Source organism: Sapajus apella, unplaced genomic scaffold, assembly GCF_009761245.1.
Source record: "Sapajus apella isolate SASKATOON/1434 unplaced genomic scaffold, GSC_monkey_1.0 scaffold25, whole genome shotgun sequence".
Classification (NCBI taxonomy): Eukaryota; Metazoa; Chordata; class Mammalia; order Primates; family Cebidae; genus Sapajus; species Sapajus apella.
The window spans coordinates 7,250,988-7,265,977 of record NW_022436965.1 but is presented as its reverse complement, the minus strand read 5'-3'; the positions used below and the strand labels follow the sequence as shown (position 1 = coordinate 7,265,977).

General features: G+C 36.8%; 1 protein-coding gene across 12 annotated transcripts in view; it reads left to right on the top strand.

Moving 5' to 3' along the window:
- Positions 1–14,990, top strand: part of SMG7 (SMG7 nonsense mediated mRNA decay factor) — an 82,588-nt gene that overhangs the window by 64,100 nt on the left and 3,498 nt on the right. For 4 of the 12 annotated variants that reach the window (XM_032291641.1, XM_032291645.1, XM_032291639.1 and 1 more), the window contains 10 exons: positions 1,482–1,552; positions 2,699–2,759; positions 4,980–5,099; positions 6,074–6,362; positions 8,356–8,500; positions 8,955–9,337; positions 9,981–10,349; positions 11,096–11,245; positions 13,207–13,287; positions 13,740–13,899. In XM_032291641.1, coding sequence (XP_032147532.1) covers positions 1,482–1,552; positions 2,699–2,759; positions 4,980–5,099; positions 6,074–6,362; positions 8,356–8,500; positions 8,955–9,337; positions 9,981–10,349; positions 11,096–11,245; positions 13,207–13,287; positions 13,740–13,899 — 1,829 coding nt within the window. Of the gene's footprint in view, positions 1–1,481; positions 1,553–2,698; positions 2,760–4,979; positions 5,100–6,073; positions 6,501–8,355; positions 8,501–8,954; positions 9,338–9,980; positions 10,350–11,095; positions 11,246–13,206; positions 13,288–13,739; positions 13,900–14,990 lie in introns of all 12 variants that reach the window. The other 8 variants (XM_032291637.1, XM_032291635.1, XM_032291633.1 and 5 more) reach the window with 3 other exon arrangements.

Below are 14,990 nucleotides of genomic sequence, written 5' to 3'. Positions count from 1 at the left end.
TTGTGAACTCAGAATTTCATATATATTCAAATATTCTTCAGTTTTTTATATCTGGGCCTTCTCAATTTCTAGAATTTACTTTCCCTTGTACTTTTTTGAGAACATACTCTCTTAAGCTAATGAATACATGGAATAGTGATTTCCCTTCTTAGAAAACAGTTACAGGGTAAAGCAGTATATCAATAGGTCATCCACTCATTCTGCAGTGTTTTCTCGAGAGCTTATGTGTGTTGCATGAAGACATTGTACCAGTATAATATTCTTTTTTAGGTCACTAACCTTTTTTTCCACCTATGTCTTATTACATCCTCAAAGGTTTGTAGCAGACATTGATTCTTCAATATTTGTTTGTTTATTTTTTGATATGGGCATATGTCAATATTTTTAAAGTAGCATATTCCCATATTTCAAAGTGTACAACTGTCCCAAATAGTTGTTAACTTAGGTTTTCCATGATGTGATTATTTATATCCAGTTTCTCTACCATGGGCACCTCACCTCATGCTTTTTTTTTTAAATAAAAATTGGTTGATCTATATTCAAAGGTAAGCTTCACACTATCTTAAGGATAACATGATTAGATAGATGAGTCTGCTGTAGGAAAATCAAAGTAATTGTTTCCAGGCCAAAACCAAGTTATTTTAAGCCATCAACATGGCTACTTCCACCCATCACATCTGTTCCCAACCTAGCAAATAAATACTCAAACTAATTGCATTTGTCTCACCTAAAAAAATCTTGCCTGGCCATATATATTACATGAGATTTATAAATTGCTCTTATGTTTGAAAGATAACAGACTTTGATACAAATGTTTATATGTAAAGTGATATTTATAAATCTAAATCCGTAATGGATACTTCAACATATGTCACTCCAGAACCATGGACACAGGTAACAAATACATATGTAGAACTTACTTATGAATAGTGGAAAAGGTATGTTCTAATATTTTGTGTGTAAGCTTTCACAAAAATTGACTGTGTATTAGGAAACAGAGAGGCTGTTGTAACAAGGCGGACTTTTTTGTACCATTAAAAAAAGAGGTATTATCACTTTGAACAGGGAATGTGATTTGTGTAGTATAACCATACCCTGTCACAGATTAAAGAACTAACAGTGGATTCCACAACTCATAATGTATGTGAAAGCTTTATAAAAACATAATGTGTTGTTTATTTGCTTAGGATTTTCTCAGCCTATTTCAGTTTTCCATGTTCAAAAGTGACAAATTATTTTCACTGTTTGTTGAATTAGGAGCGTGGGACATGATCTACGGTAGTAGTTCTCTGTCATGGAAATTTTTCCCCTTTGTTGTATCTTTATTATTTGTAGTATATCTTTGAAAATACATTTTTAAAAATTATACTGCCTTTGAAATGCTGAAATAAGAGGAAAATACATAAAGTCCAGGACCTATCATGGCTCATATGGTTTCTCTTATATAAAAATAAAATCTGAATTATTTCTTTAATTTACAGCATTTGGCCCTGGCTGATTTCTCTTCTGAATAGCTTCCATCCCCATGAAGAGGACCTCTCAAGTACTAATGGTAAGGGCTACCCTAACCTTGTGTTGTTGATGCAATTCTCCATCATTAATGGTGTGCTTAAGGCCAGAGAAGAAGAGGCTTTTGTGATGAATGTTTGACTTTAAATTCAGTATCTCAGAAGTGACTGTGAGCTCTACATTAAGTGGGTGGAGGTAGATAATGTGCTCCCAGTTCTTCTGGCAGCGTGTTCTCATTTAGCATCATTCAAATAGGAGTTCAGAAGAATGTGTAATACCTTCAGATGCTTTCTGTCTTTCCTTCCTCCTCATTCTTATTATTAAAAGAAAATTATTGTGAACATTGCTCTGTCAAAGTAATACTCATAGAAAATTTGGTACAAACAAAAAGAACACACATCTCCCATACAGAGATACCTTTTACTATTCATGATAGTATATCTTCTTTGGACCTTTTTCTTACGTGTACACACACATAGGAAATGATTCATATCAAATATAATTTTGTGCCTGATTTTGAAATTTAGTATTATATTGTTAGCATTTTCTTTTGTCATTAAGCATTTTGAAAACATGACTTTTACTGGTTTCATAATATTCCATCCTATGGAAGTGCTATAATCTATTTATGCACTCTCTGTTGCTTTAAAATTTTCCCCATTTTAGTTAATGCTGCACTGAACAATCTCGGGCTTGGCTGCTTTCTGGTTTTTTTTTTTCTCCTGTTAAATTAGTGCTCCTCGGGCATTAATTTGCACATTAATCACCCAAATCTTTTTAAAATACAGTTTATGAGTCAGTAGGTTTGAATTAGTGCCCAAGATTTTGTATTTCTTACAAGTTCTCAGATGATGTCAACGTTATTCAGTACTTTGAGTAAAAAGAGACAGGTAATCTAAACATTGGGATTACTAGATCCAAGACTATGAATTTTTAAGACTGCCAATTTTTAAAAAAGCCATCCTCCTCAGCATCGAGTATTAGGGGAATGTCTGTGTCTCAAAGATAACATGCAGAGTTTTGACAGGTGAGTTATTTTCATCAGGATTACATAAAGAAGAGTAGAGAACAAACTATAAGCATTATAATTACTTTCTGTATATTAATTTTTTAAAAAATTTAGTGAGCAGTATTCTACCAAACAACATTTTAATTAAAATGTTTGCAAATTTTGATTTTGACCCTTTAGCAACACCACTTCCAGAGGAGTTTGAATTGCAAGGATTCTTGGCGTTGAGACCTTCTTTCAGGTAGGTGATAGGTGAAGTGCTTTTACTTCATTGCCAGTGATTGCAGTTGTTATTAAAAATAACAGGGAATTGGGCTTGGATATAGAGGAATCTTTGATCTGTCCCAGCTGTGTGTTATTTTTGTAACAGCAACTAATAGTGAAAGTTTGTTGTGAATTAGATTTGTATCTGTCATGTCTTCAGTTCCCATGTAATAAAGATTAAAGTCTAACCTTTCCATTTTTGCCCTTGATCCTATCCCTTCTCACCTCCCTAAGAACCTTGCTCCATCCAGTATCCTATCTGCATTATATTTCCAGTGTCTTTTCTTTCCTTTTTTTTTTAACAACTAATTCCCTTTAGCCTAGTAACATTCAAATGTGCCCCATTCTTTTAAAACAGTAAAATGAATTTATATTCTCATATTTTCCTACGTTGCCTTATCTTTTCATCATCAAACTTAAAAAGTAGTGTGGGCCAGCCTGACTGATTCCACTTCAACTCCCAGCTTAAACTATCAGTGCCCTTCTAGATAGGAAAAACCAGTGACTTCTTTACAATCTTCATTCTATTGAATTTTCTTCAGCATTGAGTCCGTTGATCCCCTTTCTTCATGAAACCTTTTTCCTTAGCTCCGTGATACTGTTTATTCCACGCTTAGCACTCAGTCTTTTTCACTATTACTTTTAAACTACATGCCTCTGAATGTTGTTGTTTTCCAGGATTCTTTTCTTCTCCTTTCCTTCCCACTTTCTACATTCTCCCCGTTGATGAAATCCATCCCTATGTTTGTGGGATGATAGGTCCCAAATTTTCAGCTCTGGCTTCTCTTGAAGTTTGGACCCATATTCTAACAATCTAATCTCCCTTATGCATTTTAAACTTTAACATGACCAAAAGTTGAGCTTATGTTTTGCTGTTTGGTCAGCCAAAAAACAGTCTTCTTTGCCTGTTTTCTATCTGTGCCTGTGGCATTACCATCCATATGACCAAGCTAGAAATCTGAAAAACCCTTGTTTCCATTAGTCTTTCTCACCAAGGCTTTATAATTCTATGTCTGAAATGCTTCTTAGGTTCAACTCCTTCCACCTATTTCCTCGTACATAGTTCAGGCTTTTATCACCAGTTTGCCTGAAGTATAAAAACCTCCCTACGTATAGTTCTGCTCCTCCTATAGTCTGTTTCTACACTGCCTCTAGAGTTACCGTTTTTACGTATAGAAACAGTGATATTCCATGACTCATATTTTGATTTACCCATTCCTGATTGCTCTACTGTCTCTTTTAGCTTGATGCTCAAGTTTCAGCACTGTCTAGCTTTTAATTGTTCAGCCTCATTTCCTGCAACTTCCCCCAGTATTTACAAACCCTCTACGCTATGTGCTGTCCTTGAATAGCTCCCTATTTGTTCCTCCACACCTTCGTTCATGTTGTAACTAGAACATTTTCTTCTCTTCTACTGCCATTCCATCACCAGACTGGTAAGCGCTTACCCATACCTCGTCAAGGTCTAGCTCAAGTGTCACTCTGTGAAACCTTTCAGAGCTTCTAAGAAGGAACTCATCCTCCTTTTACTATATTCACTTATTCTTTGCATAGTTTTTATTATGCTGCTTATCAGATTGAATCATTATTATTTATTCCTGAAGGTAGGGACTCAGCATCTAGCCTTCTGCCTGGCAATTCTTAAATGTTCTTTTTTAATAAAGTTAGAAATCTGAAAAATCATTATTTTTTCAGTTTGGCTTACCCTTCTGGTATCAATGAGTTGCTCTATGTGCTTTATGATATTGACACATTTTTCTGATTTAGAATGGACCACCATAAAGTGGATAGATTAATACTGTTTATTAGAATAGGCACCTCAGAGACTCTTAGCATTCCCATGGCCATTTCAAGCAAGTTAATTAGCATGCAAGATAAGTGTTTATAAAACTTTATTCTTAAAATGATAAAAGAATCTTTCTTAATAAAAAGTTGTGGTTTATTTGATTTCCCCAACTAAAAAGTGAAATGTAAGTAAAAATACTACATTAATATAATGAATTTGTATATTTTCTTGTTTCATAGTTTGTAAAAATCTTTGGGAGTATAAATTCTAATAAATGCAGTTGATTACATCAAGTAGCTGACCTATATGGAAAATAATCTGAAGACATTACAGTTAATCAGGTGTACTTAGTTGCCTGGAAAATATCTTTAGCAATTTAATATTCTCATAATTTGCTTGTGTCAATTTTAGGAACTTGGATTTTTCCAAAGGTCACCAGGGTATTACAGGAGACAAAGAAGGTCAGCAACGACGAATACGACAGCAGCGCTTGATCTCTATAGGCAAATGGATCGCTGATAATCAGCCAAGGTATGTCCATGGAGCTTCTGGTCTACCCCTTTTTAGATACACACACACACACACACACACACACACACCCACCCACCCACCCACCCCCCATGTTATGTATTTTAAGCTTTGGTATAAATATTGTCAATCATGAACTCTTAAGTCAGCATGTTGGTAGCACAACATCTAATTATCACCCAGTGATAATAAATATACTCTTTATTCAGAATCTCCATTTTCCCCATTACACTGTGTATTATAGAGGATTTGGTTGTCCTTTTTGTTTATCATGAGTTGCTGCTCTAATTTGTAAATATCTCTGTAAATCTGGCTGAATTGTACTTTCACAGTCATGGTAATTTGTATTGGCCTGGGCACGGTGGTTAGTTTCAGGCAGGACAGACCAAAATGGTGCTAGTAGCTAATTACGCACAAACCAGATGTGGTATTGTAGGGGAAAGAATGCAGGTTTTGGAATTCGATTGGTTTGAGTGTCATTTCTAGTTCTGCAGCTTCCCAAGTGGGTGTCCTTGGAATCTCCCTGGTAGATTATAATCTTTCCAAAGTCAGTAACTAATTCATTTTTGTATTCAAGTTCCTGTCACACAGTAGGTACTTAAATGCTTGCATATTTGAATGAACTTACCACCTCCAAGCTTCAATTTTCACATCTATAAAATAGGAGTTATATATAACTACCTTATAGGAAGTATCAAGGGCCCTAGTGTCTTGCACTTGAAGCATCCCGGAAAATGTAATTACTAGCAAACATTGAAAGAGCAGAGGGATATGTTGTGATGATGTTAAATGTGATAATGGGAACCTCAGTTTCTACATAACTACTTTTTGGGTTTTCTGAGTCCGTATCGCTATATCCTGGTGTTTCTGTGGTTCTTAGTGCTAGGAATATGTTGACTTTAATCCATACACAATTCAGTTGTTACTATTTTTTAAGTTAATGTTTTTCATGTATGGATTTATTTTTGCTTTTTTAGGCTGATTCAGTGTGAAAATGAGGTAGGGAAATTGTTGTTTATCACAGAAATTCCAGAAGTAATACTGGAAGACCCCAGTGAAGCCAAAGAGAACCTTATTCTGCAAGAAACATCTGTGATAGAGTCGCTGGCTGCAGATGGGAGCCCAGGGCTGAAATCAGTGCTATCTACAAGCCGAAATTTAAGCAACAACTGTGACACAGGAGAGAAGCCAGTGGTTACCTTCAAAGAGAACATTAAGCCACGAGAAGTGAACAGAGACCAGGGAAGAAGTTTTCCTCCCAAAGAGGTGAGAAGGGACTATAGCAAAGGAATAACTGTAACTAAGAATGATGGAAAGAAGGACAACAACAAGAGGAAAACTGAAACCAAGAAATGCACCTTAGAAAAGTTACAGGAAACAGGAAAGCAGAATGTGGCAGTGCAGGTAAGCTGTATTTGAACTATAAAGCAGGTAGAGGAAGGCTCACACAAAAGGCAAGATTTTTTCATTTTGTTCTAAAGGCATGAGAATTGGCTGTCCTGGAAGTTCAAATGCATAGTAAGGTTATATAAAGAGCTGTGATAGATGGTTACTTTAGCAATTCTTGGGAATTGGGAGTAAAAAAACATCTCAACCTGGTTTGACACCTTTGTCAATTCTCTCCAATTTAAGAGTTTGAAAGGGTCAGTTGCAAAGCCATCACTTACACCCAGAATTATATTTTCTTTGGAAGATATAATTATCATTTGTTAATGCTATAGTGGAGATTTGGGGTCTTCTTTAGATCCGGTAGAACCAAGAGTATATAAAGGCATATGCAGGTTTTTAAATTTTTTTTGGTTCACAATTTTATATGTATGAATATGTGTGTGTGTGTGTGTGTGTGTGTGTGTGTGTGTGTGTGTGTGTGTGTGTATACATAAAAATATTGATATATATTTTTTTCTTGGAAACATGTGAGGCTTTTTTTCTTGACATTTATACTTGTCCCAGCTAGTGGTATTAATACCACTTTAATCTTATCCTGGATCCTAGGAACTTATAAAGCAAGAACCCAGGCTTCTTGCTGGGAAAAGATAAGCACTGCTCAGTTATTTGTGACTTTATTTTTATTAAAATATTTTTCCAAATAGATGATGTCATATAAACAGAAAAAGACCTTTATTCTGTGATGGTTTTATTAATACTATTAATGTTTGACTAAATACTTAAGTGGCCATGTGATTTCTTAACACATTTTAGTAAATGAATGTGTTTGCATGAGAAACTTTACATTGTTGAAGGCTGCTTACAAATAAATAGTACCTTTGATGTATTTCTCTAATTTTTTTGAGAAAGAGAAATAAGAAAATAATTCCATTTTAAGATTATAGCAGGGAGAGAGAAAGACAAGGTAGAAATTAAGACATGGGGGGAGTAGGAGATACTGGGAAAGGGCAAGGGAAAAAACCAATGAACTGGAAAGCCAAAGGATCAGAGTTACAGGGATAAGTCCAGCATTTTCTGCTTGCCTGCCTCCATTCTCTATAACTGCTCTTAATAAGGTCCAGACTGAAATAGTATCTCCTTTTTGGTTTCTTATCCAACTCAAATCACCAATAAATGATTAAAGAAAGAGTCAACATGTCACCACACTCTGTACCTCTTCCTAAGTTTTCTATAAATGCTACTCATTTTCCCTCATTTTGCTCAACTTTGAGCAATGCATATAACATCTACGTCTCTCTGGCTCCATCTGTAGGATCTTGGGGCCTGGGCCTTACTGCTGAATGTATCCTTATTTATTCTGAAGGGTGGTAAAGTTGCAGGGTGGAGGGTGGATGCCTGACTGTCTACTTAGGCTACCCAGATGAAATTAAACTGAGGGCCAAAATACCTCAGCTATGGGTTAATAGTCATTATTAATTCATAACATGTATGCTATTTAATGAATTAGAGTATAGAGTACCCTGGGCCCCATAACAAGCACCTTAAGATCATAGACAAGTTTTTTTCAACTTGTTAGCATCAGGTATCTCATTTTTAAAACAAATGTGCCCTAAGGTCCTTTACATATTTGGATTTTTGCAAGCATGGCAAAGCAAAATAATTTGTAAAACTAAGATAGTAAAATTACCTTTTATTGGCGATTAAATAATTTGCTTTGATTTTCCATTTTTAACTTAGGTGAATTTAAATGTCTTTAGCATGTACTTTTTGATCTAATGAGGTTTTAAATACTTTCTTAAGAGTAGGGGCTTCTTTCTGACACTTTTGAGTTTCAGTTTATTATAGATCGTTTTGCTTCTGTTGGTCATAGGTAAAATCCCAGACAGAACTAAGAAAGACTCCAGTGTCTGAAGCCAGAAAAACACCGGTAACTCAAACTCCAACTCAAGCAAGTAACTCCCAGTTCATCCCCATTCATCACCCTGGAGCCTTCCCTCCTCTTCCCAGCAGGCCAGGTAAATACATGTTTTGTAATTTCTTCTACTTAATCTTTTCTGTGCAAGAATTTCTGTTCACTCACTGAGAAATGTATATTCTGTTGGAGTAATGTTGTTAAGCCATAAAAAGTTATATTTGCCCTAATGCTTCTAAAATTACTTTTGAGCTGTTTCTGTGTAGTGTACATGCAAGTGCATGTTTGTTGTTACGAAGGAAATCCTATCACTCAACACAGAAGCTGCTTACAGAATACTGATTACTTCAGTGGATAAAGGAAAAGTATCAGTCTAGTTTTTAAAATCAAGTTAAAGATTGACAACATGGCTGATATCTTTTATGATATGTTGGAGGACTCCCTCTACCCACCTGTAAAAAAAAAAAAAAAAAAAAAACATTTTTTTTTTTTTTTTTTTTTTTTTTTTTTTTTTTGCTGTTTCATTCGAACTAAAGCTGTGTTCTTCTGTTTTGAAGGGTTTCCGCCCCCAACATATGTTATCCCCCCTCCTGTGGCATTTTCTATGGGCTCAGGTTACACCTTCCCAGCTGGTGTTTCTGTCCCAGGAACCTTTCTTCAGCCTACAGCTCACTCTCCAGCAGGAAACCAGGTGCAAGCTGGGAAACAGTCCCACATTCCTTACAGCCAGCAACGGCCCTCTGGACCAGGGCCAATGAACCAGGGACCTCAACAATCACAGCCACCTTCCCAGCAACCCCTTACATCTTTACCAGCTCAGCCAACAGCACAGTCTACAAGCCAGTTGCAGGTTCAAGCTCTAACTCAGCAACAACAATCCCCTACAAAAGCTGTGCCAGCTTTGGGGAAAAGCCCGCCTCACCACTCTGGATTCCAGCAGGTAAGTTATAGATGTGTGTACTATCCAGCTGAATGAAATAAGGGGAAACGCTGAAAGAGTCAGTGTTAGAAGTGCTGATTAAACTTTGAGATACTTCTTCCTTAGATTTATAGTGATTATGGGAAAACAAAAGTATTGTCTCTACTGTTACGAAAGTTTAATGTTTTCCTTTTGTAAAGGATGAAATATTGATCTTAACTACCATTCCTTGGCTGCTACTGGCAGTTTTATTGAAAATAGATTTTCTGCAAATAATTCTCCTATAGGAACATAAACTACTAGGGAAATAGAATCACAGTCTTGATGAGGTACTAAGACAGATGTGACACCAATCTTAAATGTTGTCATTTGAAGCACAGCACTTGAAGCAGAAAGGGGAAACAGACACTCTTATGCAAATATATTCATTAATTCATTCAACCTCTTAAATAGTTTAATTGAAAGAAAATGTGAATGTGGTGCCCATAATCTGTTCTCAGAAAGCTCTGTGTATTGAAAAGGCCAAAAGGTAAAGGAAACTGCTGCCTTGCCTAGAGTTTTGTTGGTTGGAAAATACCTTAAGTTCATTCTGTGATTCTTTAGCATTGATTATAAGTAATATTGCATTTTATCCTCACCTTGATGACAGGCATCTCTTTTTTAGTATCAACAGGCAGATGCCTCCAAACAGCTGTGGAATCCCCCTCAGGTTCAAGGCCCATTAGGGAAAATTATGCCTGTGAAACAGCCCTACTACCTTCAGACCCAAGACCCCATAAAACTGTTTGAGCCGTCATTGCAACCTCCTGTAATGCAGCAGCAGCCTCTAGAAAAAAAAATGAAGCCTTTTCCCATGGAGCCATATAACCATAATCCCTCAGAAGTCAAGGTCCCAGAATTCTACTGGGATTCTTCCTACAGCATGGCTGATAACAGATCTGTAATGGCACAGCAAGCAAATATGGACCGCAGGGGCAAACGGCAAACAGTCTTCCGTCCAGAGCAGGATCCTGTGCCCAGGATGCCGTTTGAGGTGTGTATTCTTTCCTGTCACCCCACAATCTGGGGCTATCTTTTGAATATCTCAAATAGATCTTATAAAAAGGCCACTCTTGTTCATTAGTACTATTTGCCACTGAGTATTGGTGTAGCTCTTGGTTTCCTCCTCAAAATTGCACAGTATGTTTTAGTTTGGAAGCTGAAGAATTCTGTGACTGACTTTGAACTCTGATGGTCTGGCAGAGAAACCATGTACAGAAATCTCTAACACAGCATGTTAGAGAATTCTGAGACAAAGCACTCCTATCAGTTGGGCCGAATCATCTAAGTTTAAAAATAGGTTTACTAATATTTAAATAAATTGCTTTCTGAGAGGACCAAAGTTAGTTATCTTGGACAGTGGAGGTCCCTTTCCTTGCCCTTTTTATTCATGCGAAACAGGTGACTATTTGTAACTTTTTAAAAGATCTGTTTCTCTCTTTGGTAGCACAAGATATTCTAATCATTTTGCTCCACTGCATTGTTTTACTCACCAGCCACATTAACCTTTTGTGTTCTACTCTGTCCATATTTTGCTTTTCTATTATCTTGAACTTTCTCCATCATTGTCCTTGTGTCACTTTGCCTTTACATTTCAGAGCCTTTTTCTCCTTGCCTAATACCATCTGTTTCACTATCCCCTTGACTTTAGTTGTTCATAATTCCACCGAATTATGCCACTATTCCTTTATGCTTTTGTTATCCCTTATTGCATCTCACTGCGATCCTTTCTGTCACTAGGACCCCAAGAGCTCCCCTCTGCTTCCTCCGGACCTGTTAAAGAGTCTGGCTGCCTTGGAGGAAGAGGAAGAGCTGATTTTTTCTAACCCTCCTGATCTTTACCCAGCTTTGCTGGGGCCTCTCGCCTCTCTTCCTGGACGAAGCCTTTTTGTATGTATTTGACATAATTCTGCTTCTTGCTCTAACCCCCAGCTGCTTCTCTGAGATATTGTAGTACACAGATTAGGTGATTTTTTTCTCTTCCTGGGGCTGTCCTTTACAGAACCGTAAAACATATTTTCTAATTACCTAAACCAATCTTAAGATAGTAGTAGGATATAGCAGAATATTTCTGACTTCATAGTTCCCCCAAATCCTAGAGGCATGCCTTGGTTTTATGTGTTATCCAGAAAGAATCCTGCAGAGCTGGTCACACACAAGGTATGATGGTGACAAATTAATTCACTTTTCAGGTGACACTTCTATCTGGACTCAGAAATTTTAAGTGTCATTTAATCTTGTGTAGGAACAGTGAGATTTATTTCTCATAGGTAGCCAAAATATGAAAGGAAATATGCTCTTGATTTTTTTTTTTTTTTTTTTTTTTACTGACATTATTGAACAGTAAATGGCTCTTTTTTGTTTGGTTAAATGCAGAAAGAATCCTGATCTAAATTCACAGTTGGATTCATAAATAGAATGAGTAAAAATGAAGAGAATTCTAATTATAAACATTGTCAGAGTGTTATAAATGAGTAAATATGAAAATAAATAACCAGAATCACATAAAATACAATCTGAGAACTCAGCCTGCATTTCAAAGAACATTCTATATGCTTGTCAGTGTTCATATTATATTTTATTGTGAGTGGGGAGTATAACAGATGGAAAGGAAGATGTATGCTATGAGGCTTTTCCACCTCTCTTTATGACACCTTAATAAGACATAAAAAGATAGTGAATTTTACTTTCTTGCTGTTTCTCATAAACACAGGGCAAGAACACGTTTGTAAAATTAAAATGCATTAATTTTAGTATCAGGAAAAATAAAAGCTTAACAGCTTTCATGACATTGCTGCCATCCCTGGCACTTGAAGTTCCTTAAGAATTTGCCTGGGTGGTAGCAGTAGAGGCCCCATACCAAGTTATTAAATAATAGCAAGAAAAGATCCCCTGGAGACTAAATGGTAGTAGTGCCATGACTGAGTGCATAGGGGATTGTGGAAGCCCAGCTGCTGTACTGCTGCCTCTGCGTGTTCGCCTTTCTTGCTGCTTTTGTGCTGGAGTGGCTTGAAGGACTGAGGGTAGTGCCTGTCTGTCCACTTGTTTCCTAATCCCTTAGTTCCTGTTCCTGTTCCCTTAGTGTTGCTTTCGTTGGAAATGGAGCTGATGGTAGAACAATTGGGAGTGTTTTCAGGTTTTTTTTTTCATATTTAAAAAACGAGTTAAAAAAAACCTTGACTATAACTCTTCCTATATTTAACATTAATGATATATATATCAAAGTGCTTCGCTTGTCATAGGCATTTAGTAATGTTTTGTTAGCCAGCTAGTCAGTGGCAGCATAGAGATTCAGCTGTTTCTTTTAATAACTTTGCTAGAGCAATAAATGTAAGCTTGATTTTTAGCAACTATTTTAATATATACTGCAAATAGAGCTGCTTTAAAAGCATATTAACAAAGGCATTTGTCAAATGGATTTAAAAGGCTTTTTAAGTCACCAATGTAAATGTTTTAAAAATTGTGGGGTGGAGAGAAACAGTGTTGGAACAGTTCAGCATTTTGTTTTGAGATTGTTTTAAGTGCAACTGTTGACAAGTGGATTCCTGAGGTACCTGCCTCATAAACACTCAGAATGCAGTTTACCAGCATCTCTGGTCCCTGCCAGAATAGACTCTCTGACTAGATTCGATTATAAAAGGAGGATTCTATTCACCTGTGGCAACTGACACTTAGGTGGTGTCATGGTAGTAGCAGATTTGAGTTCACGTCTTTGGAGCCTCAAATTGTCCTTGATAGGCAAATACAGGCATGCTTAAATGATGGTCTTTGCTTTGGTTCCATAGTATCATAAGATTAATATTAAGAAAATGGAAGGTATAACTTAATTACCTTTTTTTCTGGGACTGAAGAAATCCTTATTGGAGAAGCCCTCAGAGCTCATGTCACATTCATCCTCTTTCCTGTCCCTCACCGGATTCTCTCTCAATCAGGTAGGTGAACAGTGAAAAATCCTGCTGTTTGCTTTTAGTGTGGACCTATCATTTTCTTTTGCATACTGTTTCAGTATGTCTGTTTTTTCCTTTATTTTCCATATATTAGTGTATTCCAGGCATTTGATTTTATCCCCCTTGTCTCTGATTGGGGCATACTAGTGGCTTGTTCCTCATTAGTTAAAACCCATTAACTCCTCATTAATATTGAAACCCTTAGGGCTCTGTTGTTGAGCCAAATAAATTATTCACATTTTCAACCTAGGAGGTTTACGTAGAGCAAATTTAAGGGTGAGAGAAAGCAAAGAGGAAAATTAATTTGACTGGAAAATTGAAGCAAACAAAAAAATAAAAGCCTTCAAAGTGTACCAAGCATCCATGAATAAGACATTGGATTTTCTCAAATCTCTTTCCTTGGAGTGAGTTTATAACGTGACCGTCATGTCTTTCAGGAAAGATACCCAAATAATAGTATGTTCAATGAGGTATACGGGAAGAACCTGGCACCCAGCTCCAAAGCAGAACTCAATCCCTCAATGGCTCCCCAGGAAACATCTCTGTATTCCCTTTTTGAAGGAACTCCGTGGTCTCCATCACTTCCTGCCAGTTCAGGTATTAACTATTTAAATTATAGACCTTGCATTTTCTGTACACTCAAATTGATTAAGGGATGATTCTGTAATTATAAATATATGTATCACTTGTTGGGTTTTTTTTTTTTTTTCCCCCCAGAAAAGAAAAAAAAAAAAAAAAAAAAAAAAAAAAAGCCAGTTTATGTAATGAATGCTACTGACAAAGATTTTTACACTCTCAATAGCCAGCAGAGGTATAAGGGAGAAAATAGAGGTTCTATCTTATGGTCCCAGCTGTTTTTTACTTTTGTTTGTAGATGTTCATTCTTTGCAGGAAAAGTTGCACTTTTTTTGAGACAGGGTCTTGCTATGTTGCCCACTCTAGACCCAAATTCCTGGGCTCAAGCAGTCCCTCCATCTCAGCCTCCCAAGTAGATGGGACTATAGGTGCACACCACTGTGCTCAGCTCTGCACTTTTTAAAATTGAGATTTTTAACTTCAGGGTTTTTTGTTTGTTTGGTTTTGGTTTTGGTTTTTTTTTTTTTGATACGGAGTTTTGCTTTTGTTGCCCAGGCCGGAGTGCAGTGGTGTGATCTTGGTTCACAGCAACCTCTGCCCTCCAGGTTCAAGCAATTCTCCTGCCTCAGCCTCCCAAGTAGCTGGGATTACAGGCATGCGCCGCCACGCCCAGCTAATTTTTTGTATTTTTAGTAGAGACAGGGTTTCTCTATGTTGATCAGTCTGGTCTTGAACTTGTGACCTCAGGTGATCTGCCCGCCTCAGCCTCCCAAAGTGGTGGGATTACAGGAGTGAGCCACCGCGCCTGACTTAACTTCAGTTTTTTAAATAGCGTCTGACTTAATAGTAATTCTTAAGGTTAGCAGATTCTTTCTGATATGTAAGACCAATAAATATTTATCTGAAATAGTCATGCCAGAATAGTGCATTCATTCAGTTGACAAAAATAGCCTACTATTTTGTTTTGCTTTTTTAAGGCAAAGAACATGCCTTAGGTAGCAGGGCAAATTAATGCATCTAGCAGATCTCTTTGGAGCCGTTAGTTTCCCTTTCCTTCAAAGCCCTGTGGTTATTGTTAGTAAAATTTTAGTGATCAGATCTACAGGAACCTG